The 19,553-nt window shown below is 47.1% G+C and overlaps 1 protein-coding gene and 1 non-coding gene across 9 annotated transcripts; one reads left to right on the top strand and one right to left on the bottom strand.

Annotated features, from left to right (window-relative positions):
* Window positions 1-549: 549 nt before the first annotated feature.
* On the bottom strand, window positions 550-19,529 carry LOC100121052 (V-type proton ATPase 116 kDa subunit a). Of its 8 annotated transcripts, none has more exons than XM_001604586.6 (13): window positions 18,643-19,529; window positions 4,868-5,041; window positions 4,483-4,791; window positions 4,287-4,405; window positions 4,044-4,170; window positions 3,794-3,970; window positions 3,507-3,719; window positions 3,206-3,419; window positions 2,662-3,094; window positions 2,442-2,569; window positions 2,132-2,358; window positions 1,649-2,043; window positions 550-1,551 (listed from the first exon to the last, which is right to left on the bottom strand). In XM_001604586.6, exons 2-13 carry the CDS (start codon window positions 4,982-4,984, stop codon window positions 1,446-1,448), a joined length of 2,565 nt encoding a protein of 854 aa, XP_001604636.1. In that variant the 5' UTR covers window positions 4,985-5,041; window positions 18,643-19,529; the 3' UTR covers window positions 550-1,445. The 8 variants fall into 8 exon arrangements, with proteins under 8 accessions (XP_001604636.1, XP_032456316.1, XP_031788196.1 ...); XM_032600425.1 differs by having other exon boundaries at window positions 4,287-4,372; window positions 18,643-19,528; XM_031932336.2 differs by having other exon boundaries at window positions 4,287-4,372; window positions 4,868-5,044; window positions 18,643-19,528.
* On the top strand, window positions 10,619-10,762 carry LOC116417753. The gene has a single exon (XR_004228015.1). It is a non-coding gene; the product is annotated as a U4atac minor spliceosomal RNA (small nuclear RNA).
* Window positions 19,530-19,553: the final 24 nt, after the last annotated feature.

Genomic DNA, 19,553 nt, shown 5'->3' on the forward strand with positions numbered 1-19,553 from the left:
CATGATCGCGAGTGCCAACTGTTTAGCGTGTGTGCGCGTGTAAAGCTCGCTGAATCTCACGAGATCGATCTCCGGCGATTTTATCAGCTGCGGGTAATTAATAAATGCCAGGAATTTACGGAGACCTGGAGTACACGTAGGGGTGAAAGATAATCGGACTGTGGTGTGGTTGACTTTTGAAACTATGCTACGCGGGGTATATCTTTATTGTAGAGGAAGTGGATATTTTATTCCTAAGCATTAGATCGAACGATATACCGCCGAGATCGTGGATAAATTTTTGAAAACTGAAAAAGAAGGCTAGAATAATAAGACATGAATCTAATTGAGGATCGATTGCTTTGTCAACTGGTTCTTCTTGATAAATTCGTTTATTTTCACAGTTTATCATATAGAATATACGAAAACTTGCGAAAAATAACATAAAAAACGATGGTCTTTAGCTTTAAACTGCATCGCTTTCTCTTCTTTTTAAATACTAATATATAATATCAAAAAGCGTATATAATAATTATGGAATTTCGTAAGGAATGAGTATAGACAGTCAGATTTTGTTTTAATCGTCAGTGCATTCGAATTCGAAGAATTATACATGTACATACACTTTATATACAGTTATTATATCGTAGATAGAAAAATAACGAATCACGTGATCGCGGCTTATGTCCCTGGAATCGGGCTTTGAAATACAAAAATACGTTCTCGCAATATATTCATATACATGTATACATTTTATACAATTTACTGATTTTTCGTTTATATAGTCGTGCTTGTGTCTTCTCTCTTCTCTTCGAAAATCCATGCGTAATGTATTCTAATATATAGGTCGTAAACGATGCCTGATTACATCGGCTGCATTGATAACAATAGTTCATAAAAATACAAGACACATCACGTCGAAAGTTACAAAAAATACATGAGCATTTGTGCTTGGTCTGTGGGGGAGGTTTACATGGATTCTTCTCTGCATTTTAGACAAAATATCGGCATTTCAACGTTTCCTTGATATGTGTGTTATAATACTTCGTTTCGCGCAAAGCCCTCGGATATTGCTTTTTCTGTCGTTCTTTTTATACGCATATACATTTTCTCGCCAAATCCCCTACCGTCTATCGAACAAATCCCTTGGAATTAAACCTGTGTCGCTTCACAGTGTATTTTCGAACGCCGAAACACCGAGTACAGTACAGGATAGCAGAGGATATACAGCTGAATCGAAAAGAGAATCTCATGCAAATGGTCAATCGGAAAAAGGCGTTGAATCGGAAAGCGATCAGTCTCTCTCTTCGAGTGCGAGCACACGTCGAGCGTGTACGTCTGTCGAATGCACGAACAGCCCCTTGTCGGTGATCCTACCAATCCTACCAAGAGGGAGCAGCAAATCTACGCTCGTAGGCTTGAGCGGGAGAGACGCCTTGTCTCCCCCGGTTAGTTTCCTCCTGCCCCTAGTCGTCGCTCGTCGGCGCGTCTTCCGCGTCGAGGATCGTCTTGAAGCAGAATGGCTGGAAGGCGTAGCCTTGTCCCTCGTAAAACTTGCTCATGAATTCGACCCTGAAATGACGAGACATAAACAGTGACTTTCTCCTGTACACGCGTACTCTTACCGAAATTCAGTTAAACGTTATAGTCGCGAGAGGCAGTGGCCTACCAGTGAAGACGCAGGGTGTGAAGGAAGGCGGACAGGCCTTCCATCATGACGAGAATGGCCAGGGTGAAGAACGCCCAGGCGCCGAAGGCCAGGAACAGCAAGCCGCACTTCATCCACTTGTTCTCTTCCTCGGCCTGCAGACCCTGACGCAGCACCATGTTCCAGAGCACCTCGGATAGCTGGGCGTGAGCCAGCGACAGAGCCCAGAGACGCAGGTACGAGGCGGTGTGCGATATCGTCGACAGCACGTACTCGATCGTGTGGATCGCCTGGTGTATCATCACCTCGCCGAAGGCTTCGTGATCGTCGTGGGAATCTTTAGCGGCCACTGCGTCGCTTGGACTGGGTACGCCGTTCGTCTGAAGCTCGATGTCCTGGGGGGCCAGGCCGTTCGTCTGCAACAGTACGGATTGATGGTGCCATCAGCAACTGTTATACGTTTCGACGAGGGGAGAAAAAAGATGACTTTGCGTTTGTACTTACGTGGACCTTGCCCTTCTTCGTCCTCCTCGTGCAAGCGAAGTAAAGCGGCTTGCCGAGAAGCAGTATTGGAATGCAGACGAGCGCTGCGTAGACGCATACTTTTTGCATCGTCTCTTGTCCCTCGAACATGAATTCCTTGCAAGGTTTCGGGGGTTTCGATTTGCCGAAGAGCATCATGTTGATGAAGGTTATGAGAATCGACGGAGCGCAACTCTCGGAGAATTGGCCTACGGAGAAAATTCAAAATTAGATTTCTCGTCACTGACTAATCGTATCATATAGCCACGTGAAATGATGAATAACGCTTTACCATCATACGCGGTGCTGTAGAGCACCCACTTGAGGAACATGAGGAAAACCAAGTACGCGAAGAGCAGCAGCAAGAATATCAACTGTGGCAGGAATTCGAGGAAGAAGCTCGAGTATTTTCTGAAATGCCTGTCGGAGCCAGAAACATAGTTTATATTAAATATGCACCACAATTATGTATACGATGGGTTATAAGTCGACGAGAGTAATTCAATACTTACATGATGTTGACGACGCTCATGCAGACGCCGAAGATCATGTGAACGACTCCGAAGATGATGGAGAGCTTCATTTTGTAGGAGTTCAAAAATATGATCTTGTTCTCCGCCAGCGCCCAGACCGGATCCATACCGACTGGATACGGATAATCGATGTACGCCTGCTTGGGATCCAACAACTGCAGCCTCGTCTTGCTGAGAGTTTCAAAGTTCGGAAAGGCGGACTTGTTGACGTACCAGTTCGAACCAAAGACGTTGGTCGACTTGGAGAACACGTCGTTGTAAATCACTCCCGTGTATATGGAGAACAGGCCCATGAGTAGAATGATGTAACGACCGCCGAAGAAGATGTTCCAGATCTCGTTGGTGGACTTCTGGGCCATCAGCTTCTTCTCCCCGATCACCATGTAAAGGGCGAACAGGAACATTATGAGACCTGCAAAGAAAGATCGTTAGTACGCAGCCAATGTCGATGGATCGGTCGATGAGAAGCAAAAATACAACACTGCGCAATACGAGGAAAAAGCAAGTGTCGGGGGGTCATTACCGTGGCCAGCATCGCCAAACATGATACTGAAGAGAAACGGAAAAGTCACGATGGTGTAAAGGGCAGGATTGGCTTCGCGGTACGAGGCAATACCGTAGGCGTCTATCAGATTTTGGAAACCACGCGTGAACCTGTTCGTCCTGTTGAAGGTGGGCGGATCCTCGTCAGTGTGGATTACGTTCAGAAACGAGGGAATGGAATTGCCGCAGAGGCGCTGGAAGATTCATTTTCTCAATTTAGTATCTCGTATAGCCGCGAAGCGAGCGCGCAAGCGGAATTAGGTAAATCACAGGACGCATACCGATCCTTCGCTCAAGCAGTGCTGCACGACGGTCAGATCGGAGATCGGTACCCAGCATTCTCCGATAAGGCACTTCTTCGATACGTCCATGTTGAAGAGGTTCATGGTGTGATAGATGGCCTTCATCTTGCGCACCATGACCGTCCAGATGGGCAGCTCCTTGGCCACGCTGTGGAGCACTCGCTGGCGGTGGTCGTGCGTCTGGTTCAACACCTGGGAACGACAGCTGGGCTTACTTCAACCGCGTACTCAATTCGTGACCGTAAAATCATAAGTGGGATAGTCACCAGATTGAGATCCTCCAGCCGGGTGCGTACTCCCTTGAGCATGTCCATGCGCTCGGAGTGGCTGTTGGGGCAGGGGTAGAGGGAAGCGTGGAAGCCGCTGCAGACCTTCTTGATGCGACTCTTGAGCTGCTCACCTTGGAAGAAGGCGACGAAGGCAGTTTTGTAGATTTGGTTGCCCTGACAATCGGAACGACGGAGCGTGACAATATACACCGATAATCAAGACAGTCGAGAGTATTATACGCCATACCGTGCTGGGATCCTCCAGGGGCTTCTCCAGACTGGCCTGACGCAGGAACACGTTACCGCGGGAGATGCGCCACAGCATCCGCTCGAAGGCCGGCATGCGCTCGCGGTTGATCACCCCAGCGACGAACCTGCAACGTAAGAAGAGATAGAAAAAAGCGTTCGACGAGAAGCTCCTCTGGTCCCGCTCTCCGCGTTGTCCAGCTGTCCCCTCGCCTGCACCGCACTGATAGGAGACCCAACTTACTCGAGACGTCCCCGACTGGAAGCCGTCTGTATCTGGTTCATCTCCTCGTTGATGAGGGCGCGGGTGATGGAGTCGTTGGCCTCTTCCTGTTGGTACAGAAGAAGAAGCGAACCTTGATTCTTCGACAAAACGTGAGCACCGATTACACGACAGGCCGTGTCGCTCAATCATTAACTGCTGAACTAGAACTAGCTACCTCGGTAAAGAAGACCTGGGTCTTCTCGAGCACGTGGCGCAGCTCCATGAGCTCGAGGTAGTTGCTCTTGAGGTTCACCGCGTTCTGGCTCAGCTCGAGGATGTCGTTCTCCGTCTTCTCGATCCTGGCCTCCAGGTCGATGATCTCACGGGGGTTCGGGGCCCTCGGCAGCTCCTTCAGGTTGTCCTCGATCGGCACGCCGTCCTTCTGCACCTCGGCCTCGATGTAGCGCAGCTTGCGCTCCATCTCGTCGCATCGTCGCACCTCGTTGACGAACTTCCTTTGGAAGTAGTTCACGTCCCCGTTGAGCTGTAGAACACGTTGCGCGGTCTCGTGAACGTTTATCTCCCCGATGCGTAATATATAGCTGTGCGCGTATACTCACGTCGCGAAATTGGACGGTCCCAGTCTCGCCGAGCTCCGACACCGAGAGATAAGCCGCCTCCGGCTGAATGAACAGCTGGCACAGGGCCATCTCCTCGCTCCTGAACATCGCCCCCATCTTCGCGCGACTGGAGGCTGGCGCCGGTGATACACGAGTCCTCTACTGCAGCGCAGGCTACTGTGCGCGCGGACACATGCAACAGAAAGAAGAACTGAAGTTTAGACTGGATTCTTTCCTCTATACCACATGCTTTTTGGCTCATCTGACGTTGCCAAATCGAGTTCTCGAGTGCGCGCGCGGAGGCGTTATTTTCGCTAACGCAATTAGCGAGTATAACCGAACAACTCGGCTTTCGAAGATAAGGCGCAGGATTTACGGCGCGCCTGAGAGAACTATATGCGCTATCTCGCGCGGCGAGACTTTTCCGAAAAATAACATTCGCCGGGAAAACATACAAGTTTTCCGCGTCCGAAATTATTCATCAATCGTTATCAGCTCCCGATGTGTTTATACGTATTTATTTAAACGTATTTATACGTCGCAGGACCTACACGAAGGTATGTGTTATTTCGAGTCACGCTGCAAATCAACTAATCGTAGATAAACTACGTCCATTGAGTCTGTCACGCGCTGCTTATTCACCGCGTGAGCGCGGGAGTATTATATTGTAGCGACGTGTAATGCTCTCGGTACGACGGTGTATAACTATATAGAGTACGACCTCTGTGTGCAGAGAAGCACGCGCTGCTTTATCTCCGCGGCGTGTTCTTAATTAATATAATAAGCTTGTGATGTATTCTCAGTTCTTTTCATTTGTTTGAGCGATTGTTTTCTGTATTCGACGGCGTATAATCCTGATTTTCTCTAAGATAGGCGCGGTGCGAGATTGGACGAGAAAAAAAGAACCATCAATTTACAACGTAAGTGGTAGCAATTCGGCAACCATAAATTAATTGGAAATCAGCTGTTAAGCACATGATAAAACGTAATGTCACTCTAGCGGACACTCGATCGTATCTTGTCCGATCTAATCTTATCACGGATGAACCGGAATGAGTTTGCCCAGGTATAACGAGAAGTGTTATTGTTTTAGCCTATTTACTATGGCTGGAGAGAAAGAATCACTGATAGTATAACAATGTTGATCAAGTTGTTTGACTCGATTCAAATGAATTAATAAATTTTCAAAGATACGAATCTTGCGCTTAATGAAATCAAAAGCTCGTGATACAGCAATAATACGAATCTATCTTTGTACGTCCCGCGACGTCAGAGCGAATCATTACACGATTTTCAGCAAACGACGATGCAGGAGAGAATCATGTGACAAAAGCACACGCAGCTGCGGTTTCATACTCTATTGGCTCGAGAAGCCGACTTTGAAGTTTCGCCGCGCAACAAGCTCATCGCAGAAAAGCTACTCGACACTTGTAGCTATATTTTTGTTTCTCGCGCATCGGGGGAAACGTATATTAATAAGATCACGCGCTTTTTTTTATTAAAACGCACTCGCAATTGAGCGTGTACGAGGGAATGAGAGAAAAAGAAGCGGAATATTTGCTCGGGAGAAGTTTAAGCTGCGCGCGAGATTATTACATAAATTTTTCCCTTGTCTTGTCTTATCTCGCAGGCGATCGGCAGAGATAAGGAAACGAGCCCGACATTTACATTAGAGCTGGTGACGAAGCCCCCACGGAGAAAGAGAGGGACTTAATTGAAAGAAATGCTTCGCTGCTTTTTGAACTGGACGAATGATAGGCGTGGGAGTAAGTTCCAATCCGCGAAAAGTGTCGCGTATAAAAAGAAACCTTATGAATTTCGCCTAACATTCGCCGAAAGATACAACTATAAATAATTCCAGCTCATGCACGGAAAAAAGTCAGAAAAATCCACTCTCTATACCCACGAGAAGTTCAGGATCCATACGCACATGGAAAAATCCCATGAGCAAGAGCAATCGGTCTCGTATTCTCGCAAAAGCCAGGAACGGAAATCACCGAGAGTATTCCATTCGGTGCCGTCTCGCTGTCGCGCATCAGTATAGGGTGTAACCGGCTCACGTGCTCGGCTGCGCTCTCTATACACGCGCGCCTGTGTACACGTATATACGTATATACGAAGCCGCGATGTATAGTCCCTCGTATATACTTATATGTATGTATACGGCACAGGGCGTCGTCCCTCTCGCGTATCTCGTTTGGTTCACTCGTCGGCTTTGACCTCCCGCAAGCCTTTCCCTTCGTCGCGCGCCGGGTTAATGTCTTTATACGTGTTGTGTGCGCGCGAGCGAGTATATAACTTCCGCGTCTGGGGGTCTCTCTGATTATTTTCTTCTTTTTTTTTATCGACGGGACAGCTTTTCAATGGATGCATACAAGTAGCCTTCTGGACGTCGCTGAATTTTTTAAGGGGATATACTTGCGATCGCCGCTCGAAGGACTTTTGCGCTCGCTCTTGTACGTGGTGTGCTATACCTAATTCCATGAATATTTTGTATGAGTTACAGCGCTCCGCGTAAAAGCCGCATCGAGACAACAAAAAACAGAGAAAAAAGCGCAAGCTATTTTTAGCCGTCTCTTACGCGCGGCCAAGTTACGCAACCACGGAGAAAAGTCCGCAAGAGAATCTCGCGCAAAGAGAGAGAAAATGAAAGAGAGAAACTCACGTGCGTGCGTACGTTACCGCCAAAATCAGCGTCGATTCCTGCGTATGCACGTATGCGCGAGATCTATCGCAGCGACGGACACGAGCTCTCGAGGCTTGCACGAACTCTCGACTGATCGGACAGCCGCGACTGCTGTTCTGTGTACGCGTACGTGCAGTGCGCGGCTATACCTGCTCGAAAAAAGAGGGATATAGAGGAAGCGCGCACACCACACCGCGGCGGACAATCTCTATACGACGACCACGGTGACGGCGACGGCGACGACGACGACGACGAGAGGCACAGAGTTCGCTTCTCTTGAGATGGAGAGAGAGAGAGAGCGAGCGAGCGAGCGAGCGAGCGATAAGAGATTTCCCCCTCTGCGCGTACCTATTACACTGCGCTCTTTCTTATCGCTCATTCTTTCGCTTATGCTCGGGAAGCGCTTTCCAATTTTCTTACGAATGTGTGCGCGCGCGTGTACGGCGAGACGAGGCTTTATGTAATTTTGCCCGTCGAAAGAGATGCGTCGATGGATCCTTGTGCACGATTCGCTGTATGCACGTCTACCGCGCGTTGCGCGATGGGTCGAGAGGAGGAAGTGATGTTGTGGGCTTTTTCATTATATGCGCGTGAGAAAGCTCAGCGGCTTAGGAATGCCGACTGATAAGAATAGATAAATGAGCTTTTCGGTTACAGTTCCGGCGCGTCGTCGTCCTGTTTGCGTATGTTTAAAAATATAACGTGAGTAATTATTGAGAGTGTTTGTTTGTGTGAAAACTGTTCCTTGTAACGCTGAAGCTTGAGATTGCCTCAAGGCTGAATTAATGGAATTTACAGGGCCGTTTGATAAATTTTACAATCGCACGCGCGTTGTATATTGTTTGTTGAGATAACGCTTTATGGGTCATGATATTACAATAATGGGTAGAAGTTTCAATTCGATTTTAATTACCTGCGCGGGGAAGACGATACCCATCATAATTTTGTTTACGTAACTTTAACGTCGTCCCCATACCGGTATTAATACTATACGCGAGCCGCAAAAGCTTTGTTTGCAAATACATTGTGTGTTTGTTCTCCTTTATTTTACTATACGGCGGAGCTTGTGCGCTGCCTCGATTATCTTCCACCTTGACGCAATTCGCGACTGTCCGCGACATGTATTTTCCAAATTCAAACCGTGTATATATATATATATTTATACACTTCGTGCATTATAGCTCTGCTAGTTTTATCGCGCACGAAACATTGCGAGAATTCGGATACAGGAATGCGTATTTCAGTCTCTTGAACGCAAGGTTGTATACGACACACGTCATATTCGTTGTTTCAGAATTAGCAAAAAAAAAAATCTTTTATCGGCGGCGCGATCTCGTTTGCTTTTATTGTGGTAGCGTTAACCTCGTAACATGCTTTTGATGCAACCTTCGTTACAAAATGTGCTGCTGATAAAAGCCGAGGATTTATTATACCTCTTTTCTCCGTACTTCAACAAACTAAGTTTAGTTGACTAGTAAACTCGATAGACTCTGCGACTACGCGAAGCTCGTTAAAATTGTGTGATTCGTCGTGGTTTTACAGCGCGACATATACTTGTTAAAAAAAAATGAAAGATCTAAATTTAGTTTTCGGAGCAATCGTATACGCAGCGATTTCTTACGCAAGTACTATATAGTTTAACCTTATCGCCAGTGTCATCGGACATTATGCAAACGATAATTATTATTATTTCAGTCATTTCTCGTGGTATATAGAGGCTGATGGATGTACACGAAAATAACTTATGGCCACTCAACAGCCTTTGAACTTGTTCGCTTGATTTATTTCATGTTATAATTTCTGGATACTTTTCGATCAATGAAATCGAATCATTAGTCATACATAGAAGTGCGTAGAATGAGTGAAAGATTTTCTAAAACATCGGCATCGACTGCAACATTTTAATTATTCGAAAGATTTTTATAAATGAAACATGGATAGCGCGATTTGTCGATCAAGAAAAAAGCTCTTACTGCGTCAAGATAACGTCGAATGATCTTTCAGAAAAGTAAACTCAAAGTTATAAAAAAGTGCATTTACAAATTCTAATGCGAGCAGCAGTCCGCTACTTACAAAGTCGTATAAACGGCAGCGGTGAAACATATCATTTTTTATCCTTAATCAAAATCAGGTTATCACTGAGCGTGTCGGCTTCATTATCACGTAGAAGGTATATGAATTGCGCTATAGCCTGCGATAAGCCGCTATAAAAATGTTGATGCATTTGATTCAACCATCAATAAGGGTCCAAACTTGCAAAATCAAATTTCCCGCGCAAACGCGCCATTTTTAACTCGACGAAACTACAAATAACACCGAACAGCACGTTTCACACACTACAGTAAAAGCATATAAAATGCATTCGACCGACGTCTAATAGAGAAAAACTCGACGTATAGTATAATCCACGCGCGTAATCTCAGCTTGCGGTTAATACACTGACCGCGCGCGATAGCTCCACCGCCGCACATGCTCCGACGAGCGACGCGGATTTCGTGTACGTGTGGCCACGACCTTCGCACGCGTGACGCATCGAAGGTTTGACGCCCGAGTTCTTGAAGAGTTTTCGGTGCCATTCATCATCCGCGCGGGAAAACCACCTTTTTCCGCGTCAATGACGGCCGCGTTGATGTATCGCATATATATATAGTATACAGGCCGCTCGACGGGGCAATAAAAAGTCCTGCATATCGATCGCCGCTTTTTTCGTCGTCGTCGACGTTCAGTGGAATGGACGAGATGCAAATTTTAACCCGAGTCCGAAGTCTATTTGCAATCCGTACAGTGAGATTGGATACAGCAGTGCTGCACTCTCGGCAGACAAATTCTAATCTATACCGATGAACTTTGCTCGTTAGTGATATTCGCTTTTGTGAAATTTATCAATTAGTCTTCGCGAGTGTAAAAATTGAACGAGACAATAAAAAATCGCCGACTCAGCGACGGCTCCGTATTTCGGCTGTGCCGGTGCAGCGTCTCGCCGCCAGATGGCTGGCCGAGTTATGCTACCTGCATACGAGTGGGCCCCTCGAACCCATATAATCGAGCGCTCCGGCGCGCCTCGTTACATCCTTGTCTAGAGGAGCATAAGTATTCAATGAACGTATAGTGAGGGTACTGATGCTGACACTAGTTAAAAATTTTAACTGCATCCGCGAGTAAGGTATTTTAACGAATATCCACTCGTTTGCGATGCAATTTTTGAAAGCCTCTTTACTTCACAAGGGGCCAATTTCACTAACAATGTTCTTCAAACTATTATAAAGCTAAATAACTCTTATTATCTCTACTACATTTTGTTTTTTCTGTACAACTTTTTATCGCGATAAGACAAAGCTCTATATAAATCTCCAGCAATGATTTCATTCAATGAGCCTGTCAAAATCTCTGTCCAAACTACTCGATCGATAAAGGTCGCGCAGCTTCAGTCGCCGACAAAAGGGAGGAGCAGTCTCGACGTGCGAGAGAATGACACAACGCCTCGTGCTTCTCTCTGACGAAAAAATTCCCTCACATGTAGCATATAACGCACACGCGTCACGCCGATAATGCGGAGAGCCATTATTGCGCAACAGAAGTGCGACGAGTGTGTGCTCTCCCTCGTTTCGTGCGATACTGTCTGCGCTTCTAAGCGTTCCACGTCCCATCGGCTCTGACGGCAATCGAATTTTTCAAACATATCGCGACTCCACGCGCTCGCAAGTCAATGTAGGTCAGCGGTCTAGTTACCAATTCGCGCTTTCTGTCCTTGCGCACTATATGTATTTCAGCTCGCAGCGTCGCGTCTCTAACAATAATTCGTTCTCCGCAAGCGCCTCGCCTATACTCCTGCACGCACCGCTGCTGAATGAAGCGAAATTGCCGCGCGGAGATAAACTCACCGGCGCCGCTTATATACCTGAGCGCGCATAACTTTTCGAGTTTCCGAAAGTTGGCCCGAGCTTGATCATAAAGCTCCGCGGGGAGAGAGAATTGTCAAGTCTTTCAGCGCTGCGTTTTCCTATTGCGCTGAATCCCAAAGAGGCGTCTCGTTCTCGTATAAATATTGTTGCTTTGGTATTTTAATAATAAACATAACGGAAAGTCGAACAGATATAAGAAACATATTATACGTTTGTCAAGCCGGCGTTTATTTTTAATCGCGTGTATCTTTGGAAGCGCGATGCGAACTGACAGATTGCGAGAAAATGATCAAATGCCATATATAATTATAGCTATTTATGTCATCGTTAATCCCCGCGAGCGTGCTATTTATCGCGATTTATGATACGCGGCATTAATTTTTCATCACTATACGTGTCCTGTACATATTCATTAAATAATGACAAGAGAATTCATTCTCGTTAAAGTGATTGTTTCCTGTAAGTGGTGCACGGCAAAGGATTCCCCCCGTAGATCCGATATTAATGGAAGGGAATTATTCTCAGTGAAGCGAACTGGCTTTACGCAACAGTCCGCAACAATCCCGACGCGATGTGTGTATCCTTGGACACTTGAAAAACAGCCGCGCAGTAGCTGACGCAAATTCAGCTCCTCTCGCGAATCCTGTAAACAGGAATCACTATAATCAGTGCAACAGCGTCGGATGTGTCCTTCGCGCCGCGAGTGATCGATAGCACTTTGACGAGTAAACTCGTATACGAGTAATTCAAACCGCGTTGAGTGCCTGAGGCGCAAGTACACGTGTCGCCTCTCCGCGAAAGGAATTGCCACGGAGAGCGCGAAAATTTCCCCGGGGAATCTGCGCGACTGTATAAAATATATACCTAATGCTTTTTTTCGAGCTCGATTGCGCGCGGAATTTGACGCAACTGGCACACACACGCGCGCGCGCACACACAAGAGAAGAAACAAAGTGGACGTCGGGCCTCGTGCAACTGTATATACGAATTGGGTTACGCCCTGGCGCTTATATTGTTGCTGTCGAAGGATCGCAGAGTAGTATAAAAGTTTGCTTTTGTTTGACTGTGGGCCGAGATTTTTCATTTATATGGAAATCGTTCGTACGACTTTAATGACACGCGTCCTGAAACGTTTCAATACCGCGCGCGCGGAGGAAATTGCGCAATGATTAGGACAAAGCCTCCATTGACGCACTCGTACTGCGTGCGTAATACATATAAATATTCTTCGGCGAGGTTCCTCCACTGTATAATACACAACTATGCGTATATCTATAATCTCAGCTGACGAGCATTATAGTCTTCGGGCGCTCCGAAGCGCGAAGCATAATTCTGCATTATAACTTGACACATCGCGAGATTTCCGTTTCAGCGCGTATTATCCAATTACCGCAAGAGAGACGTTATGAATGTACTTTGAAATCGTGATTTTTCTCTCATCGCAGAAAAGTATAAATTCATTAAAACGGCATTAAAAGCGTCTTTTATATTAGCCATTAAAACGATCTTGATATTTACGACGAGAAACAAGGTGCCGAAAGTCAAGGCGATGATAATCTTGAATTTTTTCGCGTCATCTCGCGTCTCTCGGCGCTCGTCCAAATCTTCGCACGACCGATAAAACGCCGAGTGCTCCTCTAAAGACAACCGCAGAGAGATGTGCTAAATAAACCGTATACAACACAGGCAGAAAGAGAGCGAAGATTTAAGAGAACACGATATTTTGACAGCGGCGAAGCACCGCGGGAATCTCTTTGAATTTTTCACGCGGCGCCAAAACAAGCGCGTAATTCAAATTCCACGGTCTACTTGATGCGCTCGTCGAGACTATACAAAAAGACGTCTGACAGCTAGAGAGAGAGAGAGAGAGAGAGAGCTCGCGAAATCGAGAGCCAGAAATGAACGGCGTCGGTGTTCGTTTCTCTGGCTCTCGTCCCATCGCTGCAGTCTCGAGCGCGCGCACGTCAAAATGCCTAAACAGCGAGAACCTTGGGTGGCAATCAGCGACTGAGTGACCCTAATAAGCATACGTCGCCGCCGACGACGACAACGAGCTTCCTTTCCTACTCCGACGCGTGTAACTATCTTATCTTTATCTTCGCCGAAGCAGCTCGTTACTCCGATGCGAGCGTGGACTTTCCAATTCATGGTTATAGACACGTTATAAATGCGGAACGTGAAAGCTTCGCAAGCTCGCAACGAAATTCCAATGCAACACGTGGCTTTCACGCCGTATCTATAGATAGTTCAGACACAGTCATCTCGCAGTGGGTTATCCGTTAAAAATAAACCTTCGTGTAAATATTACGCACACAGCTCTCTCGATTCATTCAGCTGTCTACGTTACAACGCGAATCAGCGAAAAAAGCGCTCGCGCGAGGGTCAATGCTCCCGGAAGCTCAAAGGGTCGGCTGCGAAAGCAAACGCACGCACACAGAGCGACTATCTTTTGAAAAAAGAAAAGAGAGGACTCGGGTATTATATAGCGTCGGATCTCATTGCCCGCGCTCTGAGAGGCAGATGGAACGTCTGCACGCGACGACGATGACGACGTTTGCTCCATTGATTGAACGAGATGAGAATATATAGCGACGTGAATTAGTCCGAAGTATATATAGCAGCACCTCGCCGACGACGAACAAGACGACGGAGCTGAAAATCGTGTCTATATAATAACCCGCTCAAAGCGCGCCGAGAGGCTCGTCAATTAAAGCCACAATGGAAAATTTTCCGCTCGCCGGAGAGAAAGCGCGTGATGCGATTCCTAGAGCCGTGGGATAAACAGCGAAGTGTCCTGCGACGTTATAGACGCGACGCAACGTTTTCATTTCGTAGACAAATGCTTCCCGACGACTTATCACGGCGCTTTATTTCGATTTCGGATATAGCCGTGATACACACACACACACTCACACACACACACACACCTAAAAACTAAGAATAGCTCGGTTACGCTGGATATAGGATCGGAAAGCATCGGCACGAGCTATTTCCGGTGCGAGTCGCGGAAGTGTGCCTCTCAGTCGCTCTTTTTCCTCACGGAGATAGTAAGTAGTACGGCTTCCACACGAGCACATAATGGAGGAGGACGCGGCCAATGAAGCTCTGTGTGCCTGTGTGTCGCGTTAGTGCGCATGAAAAATTTATACCTGTTCGCGCCTCTCTCGGGAGGGCTGCTGCTGCTGCTATACTGGGATTGAAATAGAAAGAGGCCGATTAAACAGAGTTAAATTAATCATTCAGAGCCGCGACGATTATTTTCGCTAGTGTGCCAGCTGCTCGTAATTAAATTAGCGCGCAGCGAGTGAGATGTTGAATTATTAACGTGGATTTAACTTATATCAAATTTCGAGGAAAAAGTCGTGTATGGCTAGGATAATTCAAGGCGATGGACAGCTCGTTATACGCCGTGCTCGCGCTCGTTACGTCAGGAAAAATCACATCCGCCGCGAGAGTATAAACGAGCAAAGCAACGGAAAAGCGTTATTTCGACACCTATTATCGGAGAGGGATTTTCTCGATGGTGTCGCACAAGTTTTTTTTTTTTTTAAGTAAAAAAAAAGAATAATCAAATTGCATAACGCGCGAGTTGTCGAAATTCTCGGCACGACGCGCTGAACGATGCGCACACTTGGAAGTCTGCATTATTCAAACGAGCGCACGCGAGGTGTATCATCTCGGCGAGACGCTCGCGCACAACGTTATACATTCAGCGCGCGAGAAAAAGATCGCGGTTGTATTAGTTGTACAGCACGTTATAAAAGCATAGTCGGAAAGCTCGATAGCGCGAGGGTTATTAAAAATGTATTCATTGCTCGATGCAATCTTCTAATAATCGGAATCGTTTAGATGCAAATCTCGCGGATAGTTATTGAACAAACCAGTTTCGTCAAATTATACTCGCGATGGTTAACCGTCTGTCGATTTAATTGGTGGCGATTGAAATTTCCATTTGAAAGCTTCCCTCGCGCCCTTCCGCGTAATTAAAAGCCGACGGCGTCATAACTCTCTCGAACACCATCTATCGCGTACACGCACGCGTCGTTTTTTCCCGCAGGGTCTAACACACCCTCGCGTGCGCTCTCGAGACTCGGCGCATGTGTGAGATTCGAGATCGACGCGAGGAAGGAGCTTTGGAGGAGCTGAGGGAAAACAATTTTATCTGCTCTTGACCCATGTACGCTCGCTAATCGTTATAGGTCAGGCGCGTTATTTCCGTCCGACTTATAACACTCTCATTACATCCCGAGCGTAGTTCGTTTCGCGATAGCTCGATCGCGTACGTTTAGCCGAGAGAGCTCGCGTGCTTCGGCTAATTAACGCCGGCAGCTTGTGCGTCACCTTTTTTCTATACCTCCTGCAGCGGCGAGCTATTGCACTCTATTTGAATCTGGCGGGCAAATTGCAAGAAGTCGCAATTACGAGATGTATTGTATGGAAAATATAACACGGCGTCGTATAAATCAGTAGCAACCGGTGCGAGGTAACAAGATCCGCGACGGACGCAAAATCGAAGAAAAACAGTCTCCGCGGCTCTTCTCTCGCGGATATTTAACTGTCTGTGCGGACCTATCGCTAATAGACGTGACTGTCGAGAGCGCGTGACCGTATAGACGGTTCGACGCTCCCCCGTTTCCGCGCTCGCGTGCGTGCGATACTCGCCCCGTCGTCAGCTGTGGCGGCGCCTACTATTAGTATACTGCAACTGTGACACACGTATACGAGGGTTGAAAAAAAAGAGCGACGAGCCTCTCCCTCTCGTTTGTCGTCGCACCTCTCCCTTTAAGTTCGGCCGACACGGAAGAATCGATATCCTACTCCTCGCCTTATTTATAATCGGCCGCCAGTCGGCTCTACAGAAGCTTGCGCGCAGGTGTGCGTGTGAAAGTGAGAGAAAGAGAGAAATTTACGAGGTTTGCCGGAAGAGGCTGCGCGGATATTAAATATACTCTTCATGCGCGATGTGACCAAACGAGCTTAGTGAAACTCGTGGAATTAAGTGCTTTTTCGAGATAGATAGTCCGCGATGGATAATATTATACGTAACATATCGAGAGCGGTGTGCTCCGTGTCATTGAGAGAGTTGCCGGTCGCGTTGAAAAGGTGAAAAGCAAAAATCCTCGAAACCTGAAACGAGTATACCTATACATATATGCGATGAATAAAAAATATCCGCACACCTATATACGGTATATATAGTTCGCGTATTCATGTATAGAAAGGAGCGACTCGGATTTCGACCTTCGCACGGCAATGCCAACATCAACACGATGTATAACGCTGACTGCCGCGGCCTTACATGGAAAATCTATTTAATATAGAAAACACAGGGGTTAAACATTATTTAAATAATTTACGGAAGCAGTGTGGAATGTTTCTCATCTATTTTTAAAATCAATATATAGAAACACACACGAGTATATAGAACGGCTTTGTCAATGACGCGCCGCCGTCACCGCCGCGGCTGCCACTGTTTCAAAAATAGGCAGGCTCTCGCATATCTACAGTTGAAACACTTACGGTGCAAATTTCATATTTTCCACGTGCAGCGGATCAAACGCGCCGAGCCGCGTGCGCTATTAATTGAATTCTGCCCCTTTGTATCGAGAAAGCTTCACTTCAACAGGTTCTAGGAGGAAATCCAACGGTATAGAAAAATGAGCTTTTCAGGCTCCCAAGGACCAAGAGGGTTAAGGAGCTCGCAAAAGCTCGACGCATCGTGTTTTTATAGCGAGCGAGTTGTACTACATAGCCTATGTATAGTCCCCGTACGAGAGGCGTCGCGCGATTGTGTCGAGCGCGCGCTCGAGTTATAGCCGGTCAACCTATTTTCACGTCGAAAATAGAGTCCTGCGCTTGCGAGCAACCCTTTGCACACGCACACACACACACGCGCGCGCGCGCGCGCGCGCATAGCGAGCGACGAGAGATGACGTGAGCGAGCTTGGCGCCTATCCTCCTCGACGTCGTCCCTGAAAGTCCGATCGCATTCTTCGGATTTCCCGCCCGCGAAAGAGGTGTCCGGATCTAGTCTCCTACTTGGAACTATAGGTGCGCGCTCGCTATCTAGCTCTCGAGAATTCGTTTGCGCACTGCGTGTACATCGTGCTTTGCGCTGCGCTGTATACATGCGTGTGTTATCGGGCGTGCGCTGAACAGCACGTGCCAGCGTTTTCGTGATAAAAGCAATTTTATGCTTGTTACAAGGTCGTTTTTTAATTTCGTTTCTTCTTTTTTCCAGACGCTTTGTTTACGTTTTGCATAAAATACGACATGAGCCGAGTATATAAGAGTGGAGGAATTTATTCGAAGGAAATAATCGGACAATGAGCCTCGTGCGCGTATTATACGTAAGCCATATAGGGCATCGCATCACGTACATGCGCTTAACGCGCAAGTCTATTAATTCCGATTCAGCCTCGTTGAGTCCCATACAAACCGTACAATGGGACTCTCTCGGCTCGTATTATAAGAGCCAATCTATAAAGATTAATGCCGAGACTTGAAAGTGCGTGCACGAGTAGAGGAACGTTCGCGCTCGTCGAGAACGAAGAATGTACGAGTATAAGTGTTACGATTCGGAGCACTTTGATGGAATGAAATTTTTAAAATTACTCTCGCGCCTCGCGATCTTCAAAGCCAATTATTTTATATACAGCGAGTCTCGTGTTTATTAATTGTAAGCTATTTTCACGAATTTCAATGAATTCTACATCGCTAATTAATCGCTCAAAAATTGCCGCCAGAATATAAAGCGAGTCTCGGCGAGGCATTAATTCAAGCGTCGGGAGCTCATTTCGCGTGTCCGCCGAGAGCCTTGAGAGCTTCGTGAATCATTTCACTAAATATTCAGATCGTGAAATACCAATTATATGATGACAAATAAGATTGTTAAAGCTCGTGTCAATGCGTCGAAGGATACGAAAATCCAATCGGATCGCTCGCACACGCTAAACTCTGCGCGATTTTCGAATAATCTTATCTCCCGAAAGAAGCAAGCTAAAAAATTCCTCCAGCGTAAAAAGTGCCGGCGAGCGCGGCGCGCGTGTCTTGCAATCCGAATCGCTGTGCGTTACACATATATCTCCAATCCTTATACGACCGTCGCGTACACACATGCGAAAATGACCTCCACACTGTGCGAAGGATGCGGGGAAAAGCGCGAAAATACAAATAGAGACACTCACCGACCGGGAAAATCAAACTCCAGCTCGCGGGTGTATGTGCGTGTATAGGTATACAAGCGCCGCAGAAAGCCGCGAGTTAGTTCCTCTCTCCAGCGCAGTGTATATACTATATTGAATCTATATACTCTATATTGAGCAACAATCAACTTGCAGTCGTCATGGCACCGCACAAAGCATACAGCGCACAGTATCAGGGTAAGCACGAAATTCTCCTCGGCACCACCACAGTGTAACGTAGGGCGAAACGAAAAATAAGCGCCGCACTACACAGCCGCGCTCGGTCGAGCGTATTCAATGATTATAAAAGACTTTGAGTAGACGATCGCGGCCGGCCGATGGGCAGCGAGGCACTGATGGCTATACTACTGGCCGCGCGGCGCGTCAACGCAAGAGGCGCGACGTTATATAGTACCTATATAGACGACAGCGCGGTGGAGGCGGCGGCGGTGTGAGCCGCATGCCGCCCCACCGCGCGGCGCGCAACCGACGAGTGTAAACAGTCGTAACAGCTGATCGGCTTCTCTTGGCTTGGGGGTACATAACCATTCGTTCTTCAGCCGCGCGCGCTCTTCGGTGCGAGTCTGTTACGTCGCGCGGTAGCGACGTCGACGACGACGACGACGACGACGACGACGACGACGACGTGGATTCGCGTTGCCAAGACGCAAAAGGAGTCGGCTATATGTCTGCGTGGATGAGCGACTCATCGCTCTGCTCTGTAGTGTTGTTGGATGCATGTATTTTGAATGGGCCCAACTGTTGGAGGCACCCGTATAGTTGAAGCTTTTCCTCTTTCGCGCGTATGCGCCTGACGAGGCCGTCTACGTCTACGTCTCGCTGCGGCTCTATATTTAGCTTTCGATTTTTCGGAAGGCATTGATTAAAGTCGAGAAATAGTTTAATGTGTAAAG

The sequence above is a fragment of the Nasonia vitripennis genome, chromosome 5 (assembly GCF_009193385.2).
Source record: "Nasonia vitripennis strain AsymCx chromosome 5, Nvit_psr_1.1, whole genome shotgun sequence".
In the NCBI taxonomy this organism is placed as follows: domain Eukaryota; kingdom Metazoa; phylum Arthropoda; class Insecta; order Hymenoptera; family Pteromalidae; genus Nasonia; species Nasonia vitripennis.